Source organism: Branchiostoma lanceolatum, chromosome 1 (genome assembly GCF_035083965.1).
Source record: "Branchiostoma lanceolatum isolate klBraLanc5 chromosome 1, klBraLanc5.hap2, whole genome shotgun sequence".
Taxonomy (NCBI): Eukaryota; Metazoa; Chordata; class Leptocardii; order Amphioxiformes; family Branchiostomatidae; genus Branchiostoma; species Branchiostoma lanceolatum.
The window spans coordinates 35,786,114-35,802,269 of NC_089722.1; the positions used below are offsets into that span (position 1 = coordinate 35,786,114).

The 16,156-nt window shown below is 43.6% G+C and overlaps 1 protein-coding gene across 5 annotated transcripts in view; it reads left to right on the top strand.

Moving 5' to 3' along the window:
- The window catches only part of LOC136421239 (furin-like protease kpc-1), a 217,503-nt gene that overhangs the window by 27,440 nt on the left and 173,907 nt on the right, over nucleotides 1-16,156 (top strand). For 4 of the 5 annotated variants that reach the window (XM_066408448.1, XM_066408460.1, XM_066408438.1 and 1 more), the window contains exon 2: nucleotides 1,485-1,669. In XM_066408448.1, coding sequence (XP_066264545.1) covers nucleotides 1,493-1,669 — 177 coding nt within the window. In that variant the 5' untranslated portion in view covers nucleotides 1,485-1,492. Of the gene's footprint in view, nucleotides 1-1,484; nucleotides 1,670-6,436; nucleotides 7,163-16,156 lie in introns of those variants that run through there. The other variant, XM_066408477.1, reaches the window with a different exon arrangement.

Here is a 16,156-nt window from a genome sequence, read left to right on the forward strand (position 1 = left end):
CATGGGGATACCACGATCACGCACATGATTCAAGCCTAGCCCGGCCATCTAAATATGGTAAATTTATGTAAACGTCACGCGCACTTTTCAAAACAGCCAGTGACAGCGCCGGACTGGCACACGGTTGCTATGGACTGGCGGTTGCTAGTACAGTCACTTTAAAGTCACTTTATTTTACGAAATACACGGCGTGGGAATCCACGGCCCCGGACGTAAAAATCCAATATGGCGGCTCATTTGCATATTTGGGACAGGTTACCAGCGTTCTCTACCCCGTATACGTGCCGCGGGCCGCGCCGTGTATTTCGTAAAATAAAGTGACTTTACAGGCGTGTACAGCACGGAAACTGAGTACACATTCAGGGGACAACTTGTTAAACATGTTTGTGGTGATAGATTTAGCGCCCGTGTCACGATGGCCGATATTTTGGCTGATATATTGGGCATTCGCTAAAAAGCCTTTTTTGCTGGGCATTCGCTAAAAAGCCAGGTAAGAATCTTCAAGTTCGCTTTATTTAACTTCTGATCGATGGATTGACTTGAAACCCAGGATTAATTAATGGGAGCACAACCTGAACATATTCCGAGCAAAAAAAATTAGATTCGTGCAGCGCGGACTTTGCCAGAGTGGGCGTTTGTGGGCATTCGCTAAAAAGCCGATGCGTACTTGGGACACTTCACTAGACGCATGGGCGACCAGTTTGTTAAAAAAGCAAACATGCCCGTATTATCTTCAAAATGAATTATTCTTAAGTCAAGATTCCTTTTTATGTATGTATTTCTTTTATTGAAAGAATGTCTTTGAGGAAAGAAGTTTACATTTTGTACCATTGAATGTAGAGTAAAATCACATCACAAGCAGTGGTTCCACCCACATTGCAGTAGACTATCCTAATGACCTTGCCGGCAAAACAGGCCGATTTAATCGTGATTTCCAGTAACTTATCATTAAAAACTGACGTCGGCACACATTTGAAAATGACGCGGTCGTCTTATAGATTACGTTTTGGTGGCTTGCGGTCCGGATTAGGGCTGGTCGCGGTCACAGAAGACAAGTGGTCGTCCTGGAAACATTGAGTGTCTATGGGGGAAAAAATCGTGACCGACCGAAATCGATCGTCTTGAGCCGATGATCATCTTTTGGACGTGGTCGTTAGGTCAATTAATCAACCTTTTCTCCATAGCAGCCACCTGTCCATAGCGTCCAGTTTTGCCAGTCCCTTGAGTGACTGGTATAGACAGGTTTAACTGTATTTTGATTCATTCCTGTAATTTTTAGGGAAAGCTACATGTATTCAATGCCTTCCTGAATTTATGCTGTCAGAACATCCTCACCCCGATATGTTGGACCCCTGCATCTGCTGTATCGATAACAAGATCTTTATTTTGATATATAAAGATTGATTTATTAAAAGGGATTTTAGGTACCTTTTGTAACTTCATGGAGCAAAATGTTTTACAAAAATATCTGGATGTGTCCCTAGGTTCCACCATGGCAGGACATGTTTTTTACTACAATGCAGTAGCTATAGTGCTGCTGCTGTGTGTGGTACAGTTCAGTCGGACATCAGACTCACACTACACTAACTACTGGGTGGTGCGGGTACCCGACGGGGAGACAGCCGCCCGGGACGTGGCTGCCAGAAACGGTTTCACATACCTCCATAAGGTAATTATGTTTAGCCATACCTAGTATGGCTCAACATATTGTTTTTACTCACTGAGGTTTCTTCTCCTTCTCCTGTCAAATCTTCAAATGGATTCATCTCTGTCATTTTTTGACCAAATGACCTGAAATTTGGTAGTGTAGGCAAAAACCCCTGGGCCTTTTTTTCTCTCATTTTTTCGATATTGACCTTGAAAGTGATTTTATTGAGGTTTTTATGACCAATGATGCATATCTTTGCCCCGTACACCCTGGTATTTCAACCGAATGACCTGAAATTTGCTGTAGATATGCCTTGAACAAATATTTAAAGGAATACATACCCATTTTTGGCATACATCTCTTCAAAACGATTATTTTGGGCTTTTTTGACAATATTTGTCACATCTCCAGTTCCTATGTATCAAACCAAAATGATGTGAAATTTGGCATGTGTCTGCCTTGGTCATGTACACAGGCCCTCATTCAAATGTTTGGCATACAGCCTTTCAAGACGATTTTTGAAATAAACAATTTTTTCGTTTCGTTATTTTCAACCCAAAATGTATACTATTGAATCATACATTCAAACATAGGGGTGTCACATTTTTATATTTCACCCATACTATTGCTGAAACATGTTGTTTTTTGTCATTTCCTTCTTCTCCTGTCAAATCTTCATGTATATCATTATGTATGCTATGGAAAACTTCATTCTTCCCTGGGGTTAATCTTTTTAAATTCAATTTTGAACTGGGTTGATAATGCGCAAGAGTGTAATTTTGAGCAGATATTTTTCGACTGGTCTAGTTAACATGGAGATGGCACGGAATATCCCATTCTTGCAAGGGGAGGATTCTTTAATTATTTATTTCAATTTTGAGCTGGAGTGATTATGAAAAAGTCCATTTGTTAGCAGAAGTGTATTTGTTTATTTATAAGTGGATATGGTTTTGGACTGGCCCATATTGTGTTGAGGTGCTGCTGGAAGACTCCATTCCTGTATGGAGAGACTAATTGTTTTCAAACTCAATTTTGGACTGCCCGGGTGATCCATTTTTCCAGTGGAAGTATTTTAGAATGGTCCATTGTTATTTTGGGACAGTCCATTTTTTGCATGGCGAGGAGTATGGCTAAACATGCTGTATTCGGTCGCAAATGTTACCTTTCTAGTTGTTTCAACTTTTCCTCTGTCTTACTTAAAGTAAACAATGTAGGTTTTTGGCTGCAAAACTTAAGTAATTTCTTGACAACAAAACCTCCATGTTAATTACTTAGAGGGTACTTTTTAGCACATTTGCACTTTTCATAGTCTATATTACACAAACTCCAGCTGTCCGGGGATTTCTGTCCCCTCCCCGCGAAGGCAAGCAGTTACAGGGCGGCGAGCGGTTACAGGAGGCTTGATTGAAATCAGGCTACACTTTTCATATTTCCTGCATTCACCAACAGCACAGAAACAGCCAGAACCAAGGTCCTCTTTAATTGGTCAGGTACCATGCAGTAGACGCACTACTACAGTAATAGTAACAGTAACTTTTTTACATGTTACTTTACAATCTGATATTGCACTCCCTGAATATCATTATACAAACTGATACTGATCTACAGAATCAGGGTATTCTCAACCAAGGATTTGCCTAAAGAATGAATTAAAGTAGTGTTTTTGTTCATAAATTTCCCCTGAATTTATGCCCCTAACTTGCTACTTTCGTCATGGATTTTCCCGCTGCTATGGCCACCTTAAGTTTGTTTCTTAAATGGCGATAGTCGTAATACGTTGGTTGACCTTGCTATGATGCTACAAAAAAAGCATTGTTATTGGTGGAATAAAAGATGCCTCAATAAGGTTTTTAAATGCAATTTTAATTGTCTAGTTCAGTCCTCTATGAAACGGAAAAACAAGGAGCCCTGGGTGTTGGCAGTTGAATGTTTAATGTTTCTTTCTTGCACAACCAATAACAGATCCCGCCAAGAAACAGGGGAGGAGAACACACTGCCAACACCCAGGTTAAAAGAAAGGAAATGAACGTGGCAGAACATTTTATAATGTAATATAAATACACTGAGCTAGGTTTCTACTCAATGAGTAACAATTGCTGCAACTCGATTATACTTGTTGTATACTAAGTCTTATAATGTAATACCTACAAGGTAATGGGAAGGTAATACTTAATATACAGTACCACTAGCACGAAATACATGTTGGGCACCTTAAGGCTAGTTCTACTCAACGAGTAACAAATCTGCTGCATACTTATAATGTAAACCTATAATGTAATATTCATAATGTATACTTTTAATGTAATACACCGAACTAGGTTTCTACTCAACGAGTAACAAATTCGCTGCAACTCGATAATGCTTAATATAATGTAATCCTTATAAGGTAAAACTTATAAGGTAATTTTTAGATGATGTAATACCTATGAGGTAAGATAATGTAAGGCTATAGCCATGATAGCCGGGATACTTGTCAGGTAAGATAAAATATGGGTACAGCCGGGAAGGTGACCGAGGTTATAAAGGGGCAATTTAGCTAATGTTTTGTGAGCACGCATCAGTTTGTGCATTTGTCTCGTAACTTTAAACATGAAGGAAGTTGGGAGCGCCATGTAAACTGAGATGACGTCGGAGTGCCAGTCACCGTGACGGGACAATAGCTCTTTTGGTACACCGGCCAGGTAGGCCCATGTGCAGCCACCCCTCCTGAAACTGTGAAGTGAGAATTTGCGAGGCTCAAGGCCAAGTGAGTCAATGAGGCGCTTGAACCACCTCTCGAGGGAGGATTTTACCAATGGAACGGTTTTTCCTTTGGAAAGGATAGAGATGGCTGGGTCAGAGGGGAGGCCGGGAACGCGTGAACGCAGCTCGACGTAGGCCGTGGCAGGGCATAAAGGTGAATTTGGGAGGTCTGCAAGGGGGATTTCAATCTCCCTGTCCCAGAACTGGATGGTTTTTTACCACTTGGCTCTAAGGATGAGAATACTAGGGGTATTAGAAACATCCTTTACGGTGAGCTGTTTGGTAGGATCAAAGGCTCGGCGGGACCTGGCCACGATGTTCGAGGCCCGCATAAAGCTGAAGATAAGGAATAGGAAGGCGACCCAACATACGAGATCTTGTGTGTCATAAATATTCAGTAAAGGGCGAAGTCCGAAAACGATTTTTGGTGTATTGAATGGGAAGTTTTGGTTCTGGGGTGTGGGCAAGGTTCTTGCGTAAACCTCTGGTGGTGAGATGGAGTTCGAAGGTGTGGGGCAATTCACGCCTAGCATTTTGCGGAAGGAGCGTACACCACTGAGGTCATTCAAAATAGTTTGTGGAGTCTTCACACTATGTGATAGGAACTGAGCGTATAAGCTCAGCTGATGCCCGTCTGGGGGAATGGGCGGCAGGCCGAAGTGGACACAAAATAGGAGGTAAGAGCGATCTGGACGTTGAGGTTCACAGATGTTCCGGCAGCGTAGGCGTTGTGCTTCGTAAGGCACAAGGCCCGCTCCAGGTCACTGAGACATCCAGGCGCAGAGACCTTGCCTAAAATGGGCATGAGAAATAGAAGAGATCAGTGGGGACGAAGACCTCAGACATGTTCATACCTTCAGTGAGTCGCGAGAAGGCTCGCTTGTGCTTCATGTCCAAATACCAGCGAGATAGGCTGTCCGGGATGTGGTTGCTCTCCCCTGGTATGTGAACTACGGTAACCTTAACCTGAAACTCCAGGGTGCTAGCCACATGTACCCACCAGATAGAGTTCCCGCGCGCAAGCGAGCAGGCTGACACACTGTGGACTGACACAGTGTCTGCTGAGTCGCAGAGGAACTGCATCTGCTTCCCACACCAGGACTTGCCCCAGAGTTTGGCAGCCACCAACAGGGCCAAAGTCTCTAAGAAGGCAATGTGGTGACCTGCCAGGCGCACGTCCTCAGGGAACCGCCTGTGGAAGAACTCCTGACCGCAGAAGCCTCCACAGCCTGTCAACGTGGCGTCTGTTGCGGCCACGGTGTCAAGGGCGGACCAGGGCTCCTGGGGTATGATGAAGGTGCCGTTGTACACGGTCATGAACTTCCTTCACCACGCAAGGTCCTTGTAAAACTCTGCGTTGAGGGGATAAGGGATGTGGGGAAGGGGCATGGATGGAAGTAGCGCCAACATGCGTGAGACGAAAAGCCTGCTGGAACGAACTCATTTGGCGATAAACATGAGCTTGCCAATCAGCGACTCAAGCTCGCGCCTGGTACTGGAAGCTTGCCCTTCCCAGTGAAAGATATTGTCGTGAACGTCGCGCATACGATCAGGTGTCATCTCAACAATCATTCGTAATGAGTCAACGCCAACCCCGAGGAACACCAAATATGTGTTCGGAGGAACGGCTTTCTGAAGTGCTTCGTCCAAGCTTAAGCCAAGGTCGGACAGAAGCTCACCTAAGTGGAGGTAGGCTGCTAAGGCCCGAGTCGGGTTATCCGCAATACCGAAGTCGTCAATGTAATTGCAACCGACCCCCTTATCCACCACTATATCAAGGAAATCATCCAGCTTGGGCAAGGTCAATTTAAAAGGAATGCCCTCATAGCAATCCTTGGGGATTCTGCTGTTGACAGATGAACCTGGAAGATAAGATAGGTCGAGCACTATTGGCCTATCAGCAGAGTCCTTCTTGTGAACGGTCTGCAATGGTGACGTAGATAGGGGGCATCCGGCAAGACAAAGGATTTTGCTCAAAAGCACCGCAAGTAGCACCGTGAGCGATCTCCTTAAAGATATACTTGTCCACATGATGTGCAAACCTATAGGCAGAAGCGTGGTTGGTGCAGACTGTGACGGGGAGGGTTGATCTGACGTAATTAACTGGGGCTCCAAATTCAAGCAATTCGCACACACTGGCGTCAGAATAGTCGCAGAGACGCCTCCGCCATGAGGGAATAGTGAGGTTGCTCTGACGCCCATATAATTGGGTACGCTTCGGGACATGCACACCTTATAGTGGAGTTGTACAATCGGGTGAGAACATGACACGAGCGGGGGAGGCCATGGTTCCCTGGGCGCTAGAAGGCCATGAGGGTCGTGGGCCAAGGAAACAGGTGTCTGTTCCCGGGGAATAGTAGAGCAACCGTCGAGCCATGAGGGTGGAATCGCGTTCGCACAGCAAGCACACACCGCACCGCACACTGGGGTGAAAGAACCCAGGTGAATCACGGGAGCTAGCGGAGCAGAACTGTGGGCGAAAAGGCGGGCCAGCGTCACTCGCGTTGCACGCCTGCGCAGTGGACTGGACATCACCACGCATAAGGGAAATTCGCTGAGAGCTAGCTAGATCATCCGCGCAGTACTTAACCATATCATCGCAGGACGCAGGGGCGGTGGATTGGATATCACCGGTCGAAAATGTGTCCACCTGGGCACAAGCGAATGGTAACGTGCTGTAAGGCTCTTCCCCCTTGGCGCCAACATCAGTGGATGCCAAGAAAAGTGGGAGGTCATGGCCAGGCGAAACGGAATCGGACTAAACTTGCGCAGGTAAGGTCGCCGTGAAGTCAGGAATGTCAGAACAAAGTGAATAATCTGTACCTACTTCGGTGTGGCATGATTCGGCACCACCATTCGACCGGACTCCTTCCTGGCTGTTCCTATAATCGGGTGTTGTACCACTAGCAACATCGTTCCTGGCAGCATCAGAATGCACAACACTGTGACCAGACTTAGCACTGACAGAATAATCGTCCCTAGAGTTTACACATAAGCTATCATTGTACGGCATGTCACAGCAATAATGCATATCGCACAAGGTTTGATTATCTGTGGGGCACAACATAGGAGAAGAATCATTGACATCATGACCATATGAATTGTCTGTGGGGCACAAGGTTTGAATACCTGTGGTGCACAACATAGGAAAAGAATCATTTACATCATGACCATATGAATTGACTGTGGGGCACAAGGTTTGGTTACCTGTGGGGCACAACATAGGGGAAGAATCATTGACATCATGACCGTATAAATTGTCAACGTCCACACTGCACATGTAATTAACATTGCACAAATTCTGAATATCAGTATGAAATGAGTCAGTACAAGAATACAGTCCTTGAAGTCAGGAAGTCCCACGTCTAGTCAGGCCTGCTTGCTGGGCGCGTTCCCGGCGGTTGATTTCTTCCCCGTCCCACGTTGGTCACGACCACCTTTCTGGCTACAGTCCGACGAGCCGTGGTTGTAGGCTGCGGTGTCGTGACGCGTCAGACAGCTGGCACACACGTGGTGGACTTCTCCAAACTGCTTGTCATCGTGGATCAGCTCCGTCATGTGATCATGGGGCATGACTTTGACTGAAACAGCTTGCAGTACTTGAGAGTCTGCTGCAGCTGAGATTGTGATTTAACACACCTTGCAGGAGTTTTACTCCGACTGCAGGAAAGGCTGCACGTACATCTTGAACATTTGTTCCCTGTGGTTGTTGTAACCCGAGTCGCCCCAGTCATACTGACCCTCCACGACAGCCCGCATCACTTCGCCATGATAATCACGAACGCTATCCCACGGATACCAAAGCTTGTATTCTGAACACTGCTGCACAAGCTTGAGCCTTTCTCGCGACTCGACTGGTTGTAATAAGTCGGAATTGAACAGCCTCATGTATCCAGCGATGAACTGATCATAAGTAACCATGTCATACGTTAGCTTGGCCAATTTGTTCGAGAAGGCTGCCAACAATTCTTGCGGCCATGTCACATGTTTTGTTATTCGGGAAGATGAACGAGGTGTGCGGAAGAAGTCTGAAATCTTCTTACCTCTGGGTTCACTGTTGGGATTGGTGCCGGTAGAGGGGCGGCCGCCAGAAGGGAGGTTGAGGTTGCCCACAAAGCGGTTTATCTCTGCCACAGAAGCCTGGTCCCGCCGCAGGTCTTGAATGGTGGGCTCGGCGGCGAGATGTTGCAAGTCGGGCGAGGTGTTTTTGGCGAGATGTTGCAAGTCAGACTCCGGGTTGGCCATCTTATAATATTAGGGAGGGGGGTGGATTGCTCAATCCCGTTAACCACGCCGTCTCTGGAACGGGGAGGGGTTGCGCAATCCCATTGACCGCGCCGCCTGACCGCCCGTCGGATTGTAGATTGTCCTTCCCACGTCATAGACTCTCGACCTCCTTCGCCAGCTATAAGGTCTTGATCTCCTCCAAAAGGGCTTCACGTTCCCGTTGGAGTGCCTCTTCTGGCGAAACGCTGGTGCGCAATGGAGTCAGTTGATCCTCGGGTGTTACCGCCAAGGACGCCCGAATCACGGAAATCTCGTCCTCAACCCTCTGAAATTCCTCTTCGAACACAGATTCGGCATCACAAAGCCTCTGTGGAGGTTTGATGGTCCTCCCGCTGCGTGTTGTAGCCATATTGACAAAGGATGGCAGCGATATTACAACGATGAAATGATAATACAAGGGTAAAGATCACAGTGTTCAATGGCGATGTTGACTACTAAGTAGTCAAGAATGAATGACATCATGGATATGTACGAAACCATTGATGAATGAGATAGGGTTCTTCGTAATCAATTACCCAGGATGCCCACTGTGGTGGGCATCCTTCAACAATGCAAGGAGGTTTGCACAATGTAAGTAACTTTCACTGTTTCTGTTGACATCTGAACCAAAAGCCACGGTACTCACATCATCATGCAGTCTTTCACAAGACGATCTTTTCTCGGTGAAAACAAGGAAATCAACAACATCATGTATCTTTAATCAGTAGAAACTGTTCTACTCTCAAAATATGCCAAAATATGTAAATCCTACCACAAACATGATAGCTAAGCCTTGATAAATCCACCCAGTAAACACACAGCCAATGATGCTTCGATTGTCCATTCAGAAATTGATAACTTTTCCCGTGGAAGAGCTCACTTCATGTAAGGGGAGACAACTCTTTTTAAATGTAAATAATACTTCTTGATAGCAATATTGACATTCATACTGCATTCTAACAAAGTGAATTAGTATGTGGAAGTCTATAGACAGGTCCTGGAGTAAATTGCAATCAAATGGTATTTATTTCAATACAAAACTAGAGTTCCACGACCTCATACCTTCGCCAAATGATTTTAACCTTTATGACTGACGTATTAGGAGTGTCTCTAATCAATTATAAATCATACTAGTTGATCGTCTTCACCCAAATAACGGATGTATAAGCTGAACAAAGATTTTTTTAGGTATGCTAACATCATCAATTATGCAAACGAGGTACTTCTCAACATAATTTGATTCAACTATGTTCGCCTTCACATAACATCCAAATGCCACAACTATGAAATTGCCATCAGTTACCTGTATGGAATTAACCTAATTACACCGACAAAATCAACAATGGTTCCGTATCTGACATGTGGAGCTCCTTAAAGTCCCTGTTAGGAAAGCCAAACTCAGGTGCTATAACTGGCATGAAGGATACGGAGGGAAACACAAAAACCTCACCACTGGACATCGCCCATGTACTCAACAAATACTTCGGAACAGTCGCTGAAACGCTAGCCCAAAACATCAACAAAGGGTTGTCACATTTCAGTCCTCTACAGTTTGTCAGACATTACCAGTCCCGCTTTACCCTCAAACCTGTGACAGTGGACTTTGTGACCCAAGAACTCTTAGCTCTGAAGTCTGACAAAGCCACTGGACTTGACCAGCTCAACAACAGACTTTTAAAGTCAGCCGCCCAAGAAATAGCACCTTCCCTGACAACCATCATAAACGCGTCGATACAGACGAGTGAATTCCCAGAGGATTGGAAAAAGGCAAGGCTGTCACCCATACACAAGGCTGGGGACAGAGACGCCCCCAACAACTACAGACCCATCAGCAATTCCTGCCTGCCGTCTCCAAAATCCATGAAAGAGCCGTGCACACACAACTCTACGACTACATGACAACCAACAACATTCTATCAGAAGTTCAATCTGGCTTCAGACCCGGACACTCAACACAAACAGCTGTACACTTACTAACTGAGAGATGGTACAAGGCCATGAACGACGGCGAACTGACGGGAGCAGTGTTCATTGACCTGTCAAAGGCATTCGACACACTGGATCACACCATCCTCCTCCAGAAGATGTTGAGATACGGCATACAGGGACCCGCTCTTGACTGGTTCCAATCATACCTCACTGGAAGGAAACACTGCACATCCATCAACGGAGCAACCTCTGAGTTTCACCAAGTAAAATACGGAGTACCCCAGGGATCCATACTAGGACCCCTGCTATTCATCATCTACGTCAACGATATGCCAGAATGCCTTCAGTCTTGTGACATCTCAATGTATGCAGATGATACCGTGATCTACTATAGCAACAAGGACTTCACCAACATTGAGAATGTACTTAAAAACGACCTTCAACGACTGTCGCAATGGTTTGCTGCGAACTCGTTATCAATGAATGGTGGTAAATGTAAAAGTATGCTAATTGGTACAAACAGAAGACTGGCAAGCTGCAACATTCCAAACTTGGCTGTCAACGGCGTCAACCTAAAAACATGCGACAAATACACGTACCTTGGTGTAGTTATCAATCGTCAGCTCAAGTGGAAAGACCAGGCAAAGGCTGTACTAGGAAAACTGCGGCGGTCATTATTCATGATGAAACACTTAAACCCTTTCATCTCAACCTCAGCACTCTGTACCCTGTATAATGCCATCTTCCTACCACACATCACATACGCTTGCACAGCATGGGAAGCTGCCCCCGACCAGGATCTACAGAAAATTCAAAGTATGCAGAATCGGGCTGGAAAACTGATACTAAAGGCCCCACACAGGACACCATCAACCGAAGTGCTCTCTCGGCTGAGCTGGAAAGACATCAAAGCAACACTCCAGTACTACAATGCCGTACAAACCTACAAAGCCCTAAACAACAAACTGCCACCCTACATGCGCCAGATGTTTGTGTACTGCAGAGATCAGAGTGCTCGTACAACCAGACAAAGCACAAGCAGTCAGCTGGTTGTCCCCAAACCCAAGTGAGAGATCTTCAGAAAATCGGTAGCCTACCGTCGACCAAATGTCTGGAACAGCCTACCGCCAGACACACGTACGGCTCCGAATCTGACTTCCTTTAAGAGACTCTTGAAGTAACGGAAATGAACTAAACGAACGGACACGGACCATGAACCAGCTTTCGCCCTACTTTATGTTGTATGTTGTAGAAATTGTATATTGCTGTACCATAAACATGTAATGATTTATGTTGATAGAGTTATTAGGACTCAAATGACTGTGTATCTCTGTTATATTGTATCTGACCCTTACCTCTTCCCTCATGACCTCAATGAAAAGAGGCCTGCGTGCCGATTTGAGCTTATCATGAATAAACAAAGGTTCAAACAAACATTAATCATGCAAATTAGGCCTACAATTGCATATTTTCTATCTATCAACATCCCTCTCTTCCTCAGTTACAAATGTCACATATTTGAATAATCATATCATGGAACACAGCAGGTTTTTGAATTGTCTTATTAATTATGCGAATTAGAATCTGATTTGCATAATCATCTTCCAATCATACAAAGTATCACTTCAGCTATCTACATACCAAAATTCATGACCATCCATCAAGCCCATCTTGAGTTAAAGTATTTTCTCATTAATTATGCAAATGAGGTCCTCATTTGCATAGTTGATATCTATTAACATTTCTCTCTTCCTCTAGCTAGAACAGAGGATTTTTTTAATCATTCGATACCACACTGTACTTGAGCTTAAATTAAAGATCTCAGTGTCCCGAACAAAACGCCGTTTTCAGATTTCAAATCTGATGAACCTGAGTTGAGATATTGAATTTTGAAAGAATAAATTTTGACATTTTTGGTGAAAACTTAATCATTAGTCCCATGCCAAAAAGCAATTACTCAAACAACTGGATATGATTTTGGAAACGGTCAGACGTTTCAAGTAGCATCCACTACTTTTCGTCAGTGACTGTGAGCAAGATCAGTTGAACAGCAGGTTTATAACCACGAACTATGAATTGATATGCAAATAAGGAGAAGACAAATTTTTAGAAGTCCAATAGAAAGCGAATTAGACAACTCAAGACGAGGTTGAAGTAAAAGGGGACAATAGCTCCTATTGTTTTAATATAGGAGCTAAAGCTGGTTTGCCCCCAAGGCTATGTCCCAAGTGCCAGACAGTTCCACCCTTAGCCCTCCTTTCCTGTTGAGGGTTGGATTGTATATCCTCTCATATATTGCCTCCCTTACTCCACGTTCGAACCAGCGGGGTTCGCGGTCAAGGATATCAGTGGATTCGAGATTGAACGAGTGCCCCTGGTTGTGTTTTAGGTGGTGGAAAATGGCCGAGGAGTAGCGGTTAGCGCAATGTTCTTTGTACCTTTCATTAAGTGATCGACTGGTCTCTCCGATATAAGTGTTGTTGCAGTTGGGTTCTTCACATTTGAGTCTGTAGATGACATCGGCCTTGCTGCCTTCGCGGGGTTGGTCTTTAGGATGTACCAGTCTTTGTCTGAGAGTTGATTGAGGTTTGAAGTTGGTGGCAATGTTGAAGTTTTGGAAGATCCGTCGGAGTTTTTCGGACACTCCTTGTACATATGGAATAGTGATGTTGGCCTTGTTTCTGTTGGTCAACGGTGTACACTTAGGCGTTTTCTTGGACTGGTCAGACGGTTTGAGGGCTTTGTTGAAAGTCCATCTTTGGTAGCCACATTTGCCCAGGGCACCTCGGAGGTGTCTATGTTCGTCTGTAAACCTGCTGTTCAACTGATCTTGCTCACAGTCACTGACGAAAAGTAGTGGATGCTACTTGAAACGTCTGACCGTTTCCAAAATCATATCCAGTTGTTTGAGTAATTGCTTTTTGGCGTATCTTATTACCTGGATGTCTAATCTTCATCGACGTATTAGTCCCATGGGTCTGAAATGGCACCGCAGGGAGTATCTTCACTGTAATAAAGACATTGCGTACAACAATATGCATGTGGGGTAGTCAAGTTTTAATGCTTCGCAACAGAAATTCTTGGCACAAAATTTGCTTATGCAAGTGTCAGCTGCCGCAAGATGTCAAGCAAATTAGTCATTATAACTAATTGTCTGATTTCTAATTAGCATATTTGCATACGAATTAGGCAAATTTGCTCTTCTTCTGAAGGTTTCTCTACTACCACTTTGTATATAACAACCAATATAACAACTGATAGTTGTCACATGCCTAGCAAAAAGACAATCTCTATAAGCTCTGGTATTGTTGATTGATGACTAATTAGCATATTTGCATATTAATTAGGACGAAATGTATAACACAGGCCATTTCTACATATTGGCTGTTGCATTTCTGTTTGATCTCATTTCTATGCAAATTGATAGTGAAACAGGTAGTTGTCACAATATGTAGAACAAATAGATAATCTCTGACATTCTTAATTGATAGATGATTAGCATATTTGCATACTAATGAAGACAACATGACCATGACTGTTTCTACCTCTCAGCCTACAAAATTTTTGTCTGCTCTCATTTCTTTTCAAAATGATTTGCAGTGGAACTGTTGGTCGTCACAACATGTCTAGCTAATGAATAATCTCTGGCATTCTTAAGTAATCAATGATTAGCATATTTGCATATTAATTAGGAAAATAAAGCACATGATTAAGGCCTCTTTCACCTAGCATACAATGTATTCTTTTCTGCTTTCATCAAAATAGGAAAATAATACATTTGTACGAAAATCTCAAGTATTCTTATGTAATGACTGCTTGTCATAATCATCCGCATACTAATCAGTCAAATTAATTGGACAATGAATGACACTTCCATGTTTGTACATTTATTACATTTTAATGCAATCATAAAAAATGTAGCTCTTGCCTTTTCCAACACAATCCTAAGCATGGAATGTAGGTTTAACATGCGAACAGTCTCATCAATTAGAGCTAATGCAAAAGCGTGCTCTCAGAATAATTCTTTACTCTGATTACTTATTACTCTTAGTATACTTAAACACCATATCATAGCTCTGTACATCAAATTCAAAAGCCAGAAGCGAATCTTTTTAATTCATATATTCTTAGAATAATTATTGGCAAGGATTACTCTTGCTAAACTTAATCACTAAATCAGACCTCTGCACATCGAATTCAAAAGCTAGGAGAGAATCACTGCCTTAAATTAGAAAAAATCTTTTAAGATTCAGATATTCTCAGAATGATTCTTGGACAGCAGTCAACTGTCATCATCGGTTTCTCCAAGTCAGGACAGGAAAATCAGGGCTGACCCTCAGGACACTCCTAAGCATATAAGGACAATTAGTGCAAGGCTACAAGCCACCAGGAAAAGATTAAACAAATCTTGTATGGGACTTAACTATCTTTAATAATACTGTACATGCAAAATAAATTGATATCAGACACCTCAGGCTAAACTCATCGGTTCATCAACAAAACTCCTTGATACTGAAAACTTAATCCCATCTTTCTTCATAGTATGTGCGCAGTTTACATATTCCCAAGACGAGAAACGTGCAAGAAGCCACATTATAATCAATGTTCGCCCCGCCCCCTCCAACTCACCGCGTCCCGCGCAGCACCGCGGCTTCGCACCATGGCACCGCGCGGCAAACACAATTCCCAACGCATTTATCCCGAATTAAATGCAGTAAATTTGGTGTCAAATTAAAGCTAAGAACATGCTCTATCGTATTTCCGGTGCCGCAAATTGACAATTTACTTCTATGGGGGCGAAAAACGTGATCAAATTTTTTAAAATCGTCATAAATAGACTTACCTTGCACGTAGAAATTTGCGGCACCCGCCAAAATGTTTCTAAAATCCTCTTGAACGTGTTCGTGACGTTTATACAGACCATAATATTCGTTTGACCAATTGGAAATTCGGTCAAAGTGCGGAGTTCGATTCCGCCCTTCACTGAAATCGTGCCCGCGGCGCACGCCGCTAGCTGGGCGGGTGTGTCTGCTCGTTAATCACGCCTTAACTAGACACCAGTAACTTGTATTTATAAGAAATTCCGTACAAATGGAGATAAGATAATGATAGTAAGGCACACAAAATCTGATGCTTGTAAGTATTATACTTTTCTTTTTGCAATTTTTTTAATCAACCAAATTAGGCGCGTAATACCGGGGACTCAGATTTCGCACGTTATTACAAGGTGAATTGCGCTAGCTACTTCCTCAGATACATATGTCACATGTTTGAGACTCCTACCATGGAATTTGGCGGCTGTATAAACTTTCCTAATTAATTATGCAAATTTGATATTGATTTGTATAATAATTATCTAATCATGTACATCATCACTCAAGCTATCTACTTACCAAAATTCATGACCATCCATCAAGCCCTTCTTGAGTTATTCCCTTTCAAAGTCTGAACCAAAACCTGCTCCTGCAGTTCCAAAAAAGCCGCTAGGGGGCCAAAACCTATACCATTTACTCTCTGTCCAAAGAGCTCTCTACCACTAAAAAGCAGTTCCATAGCTTGTCCAGAACACGA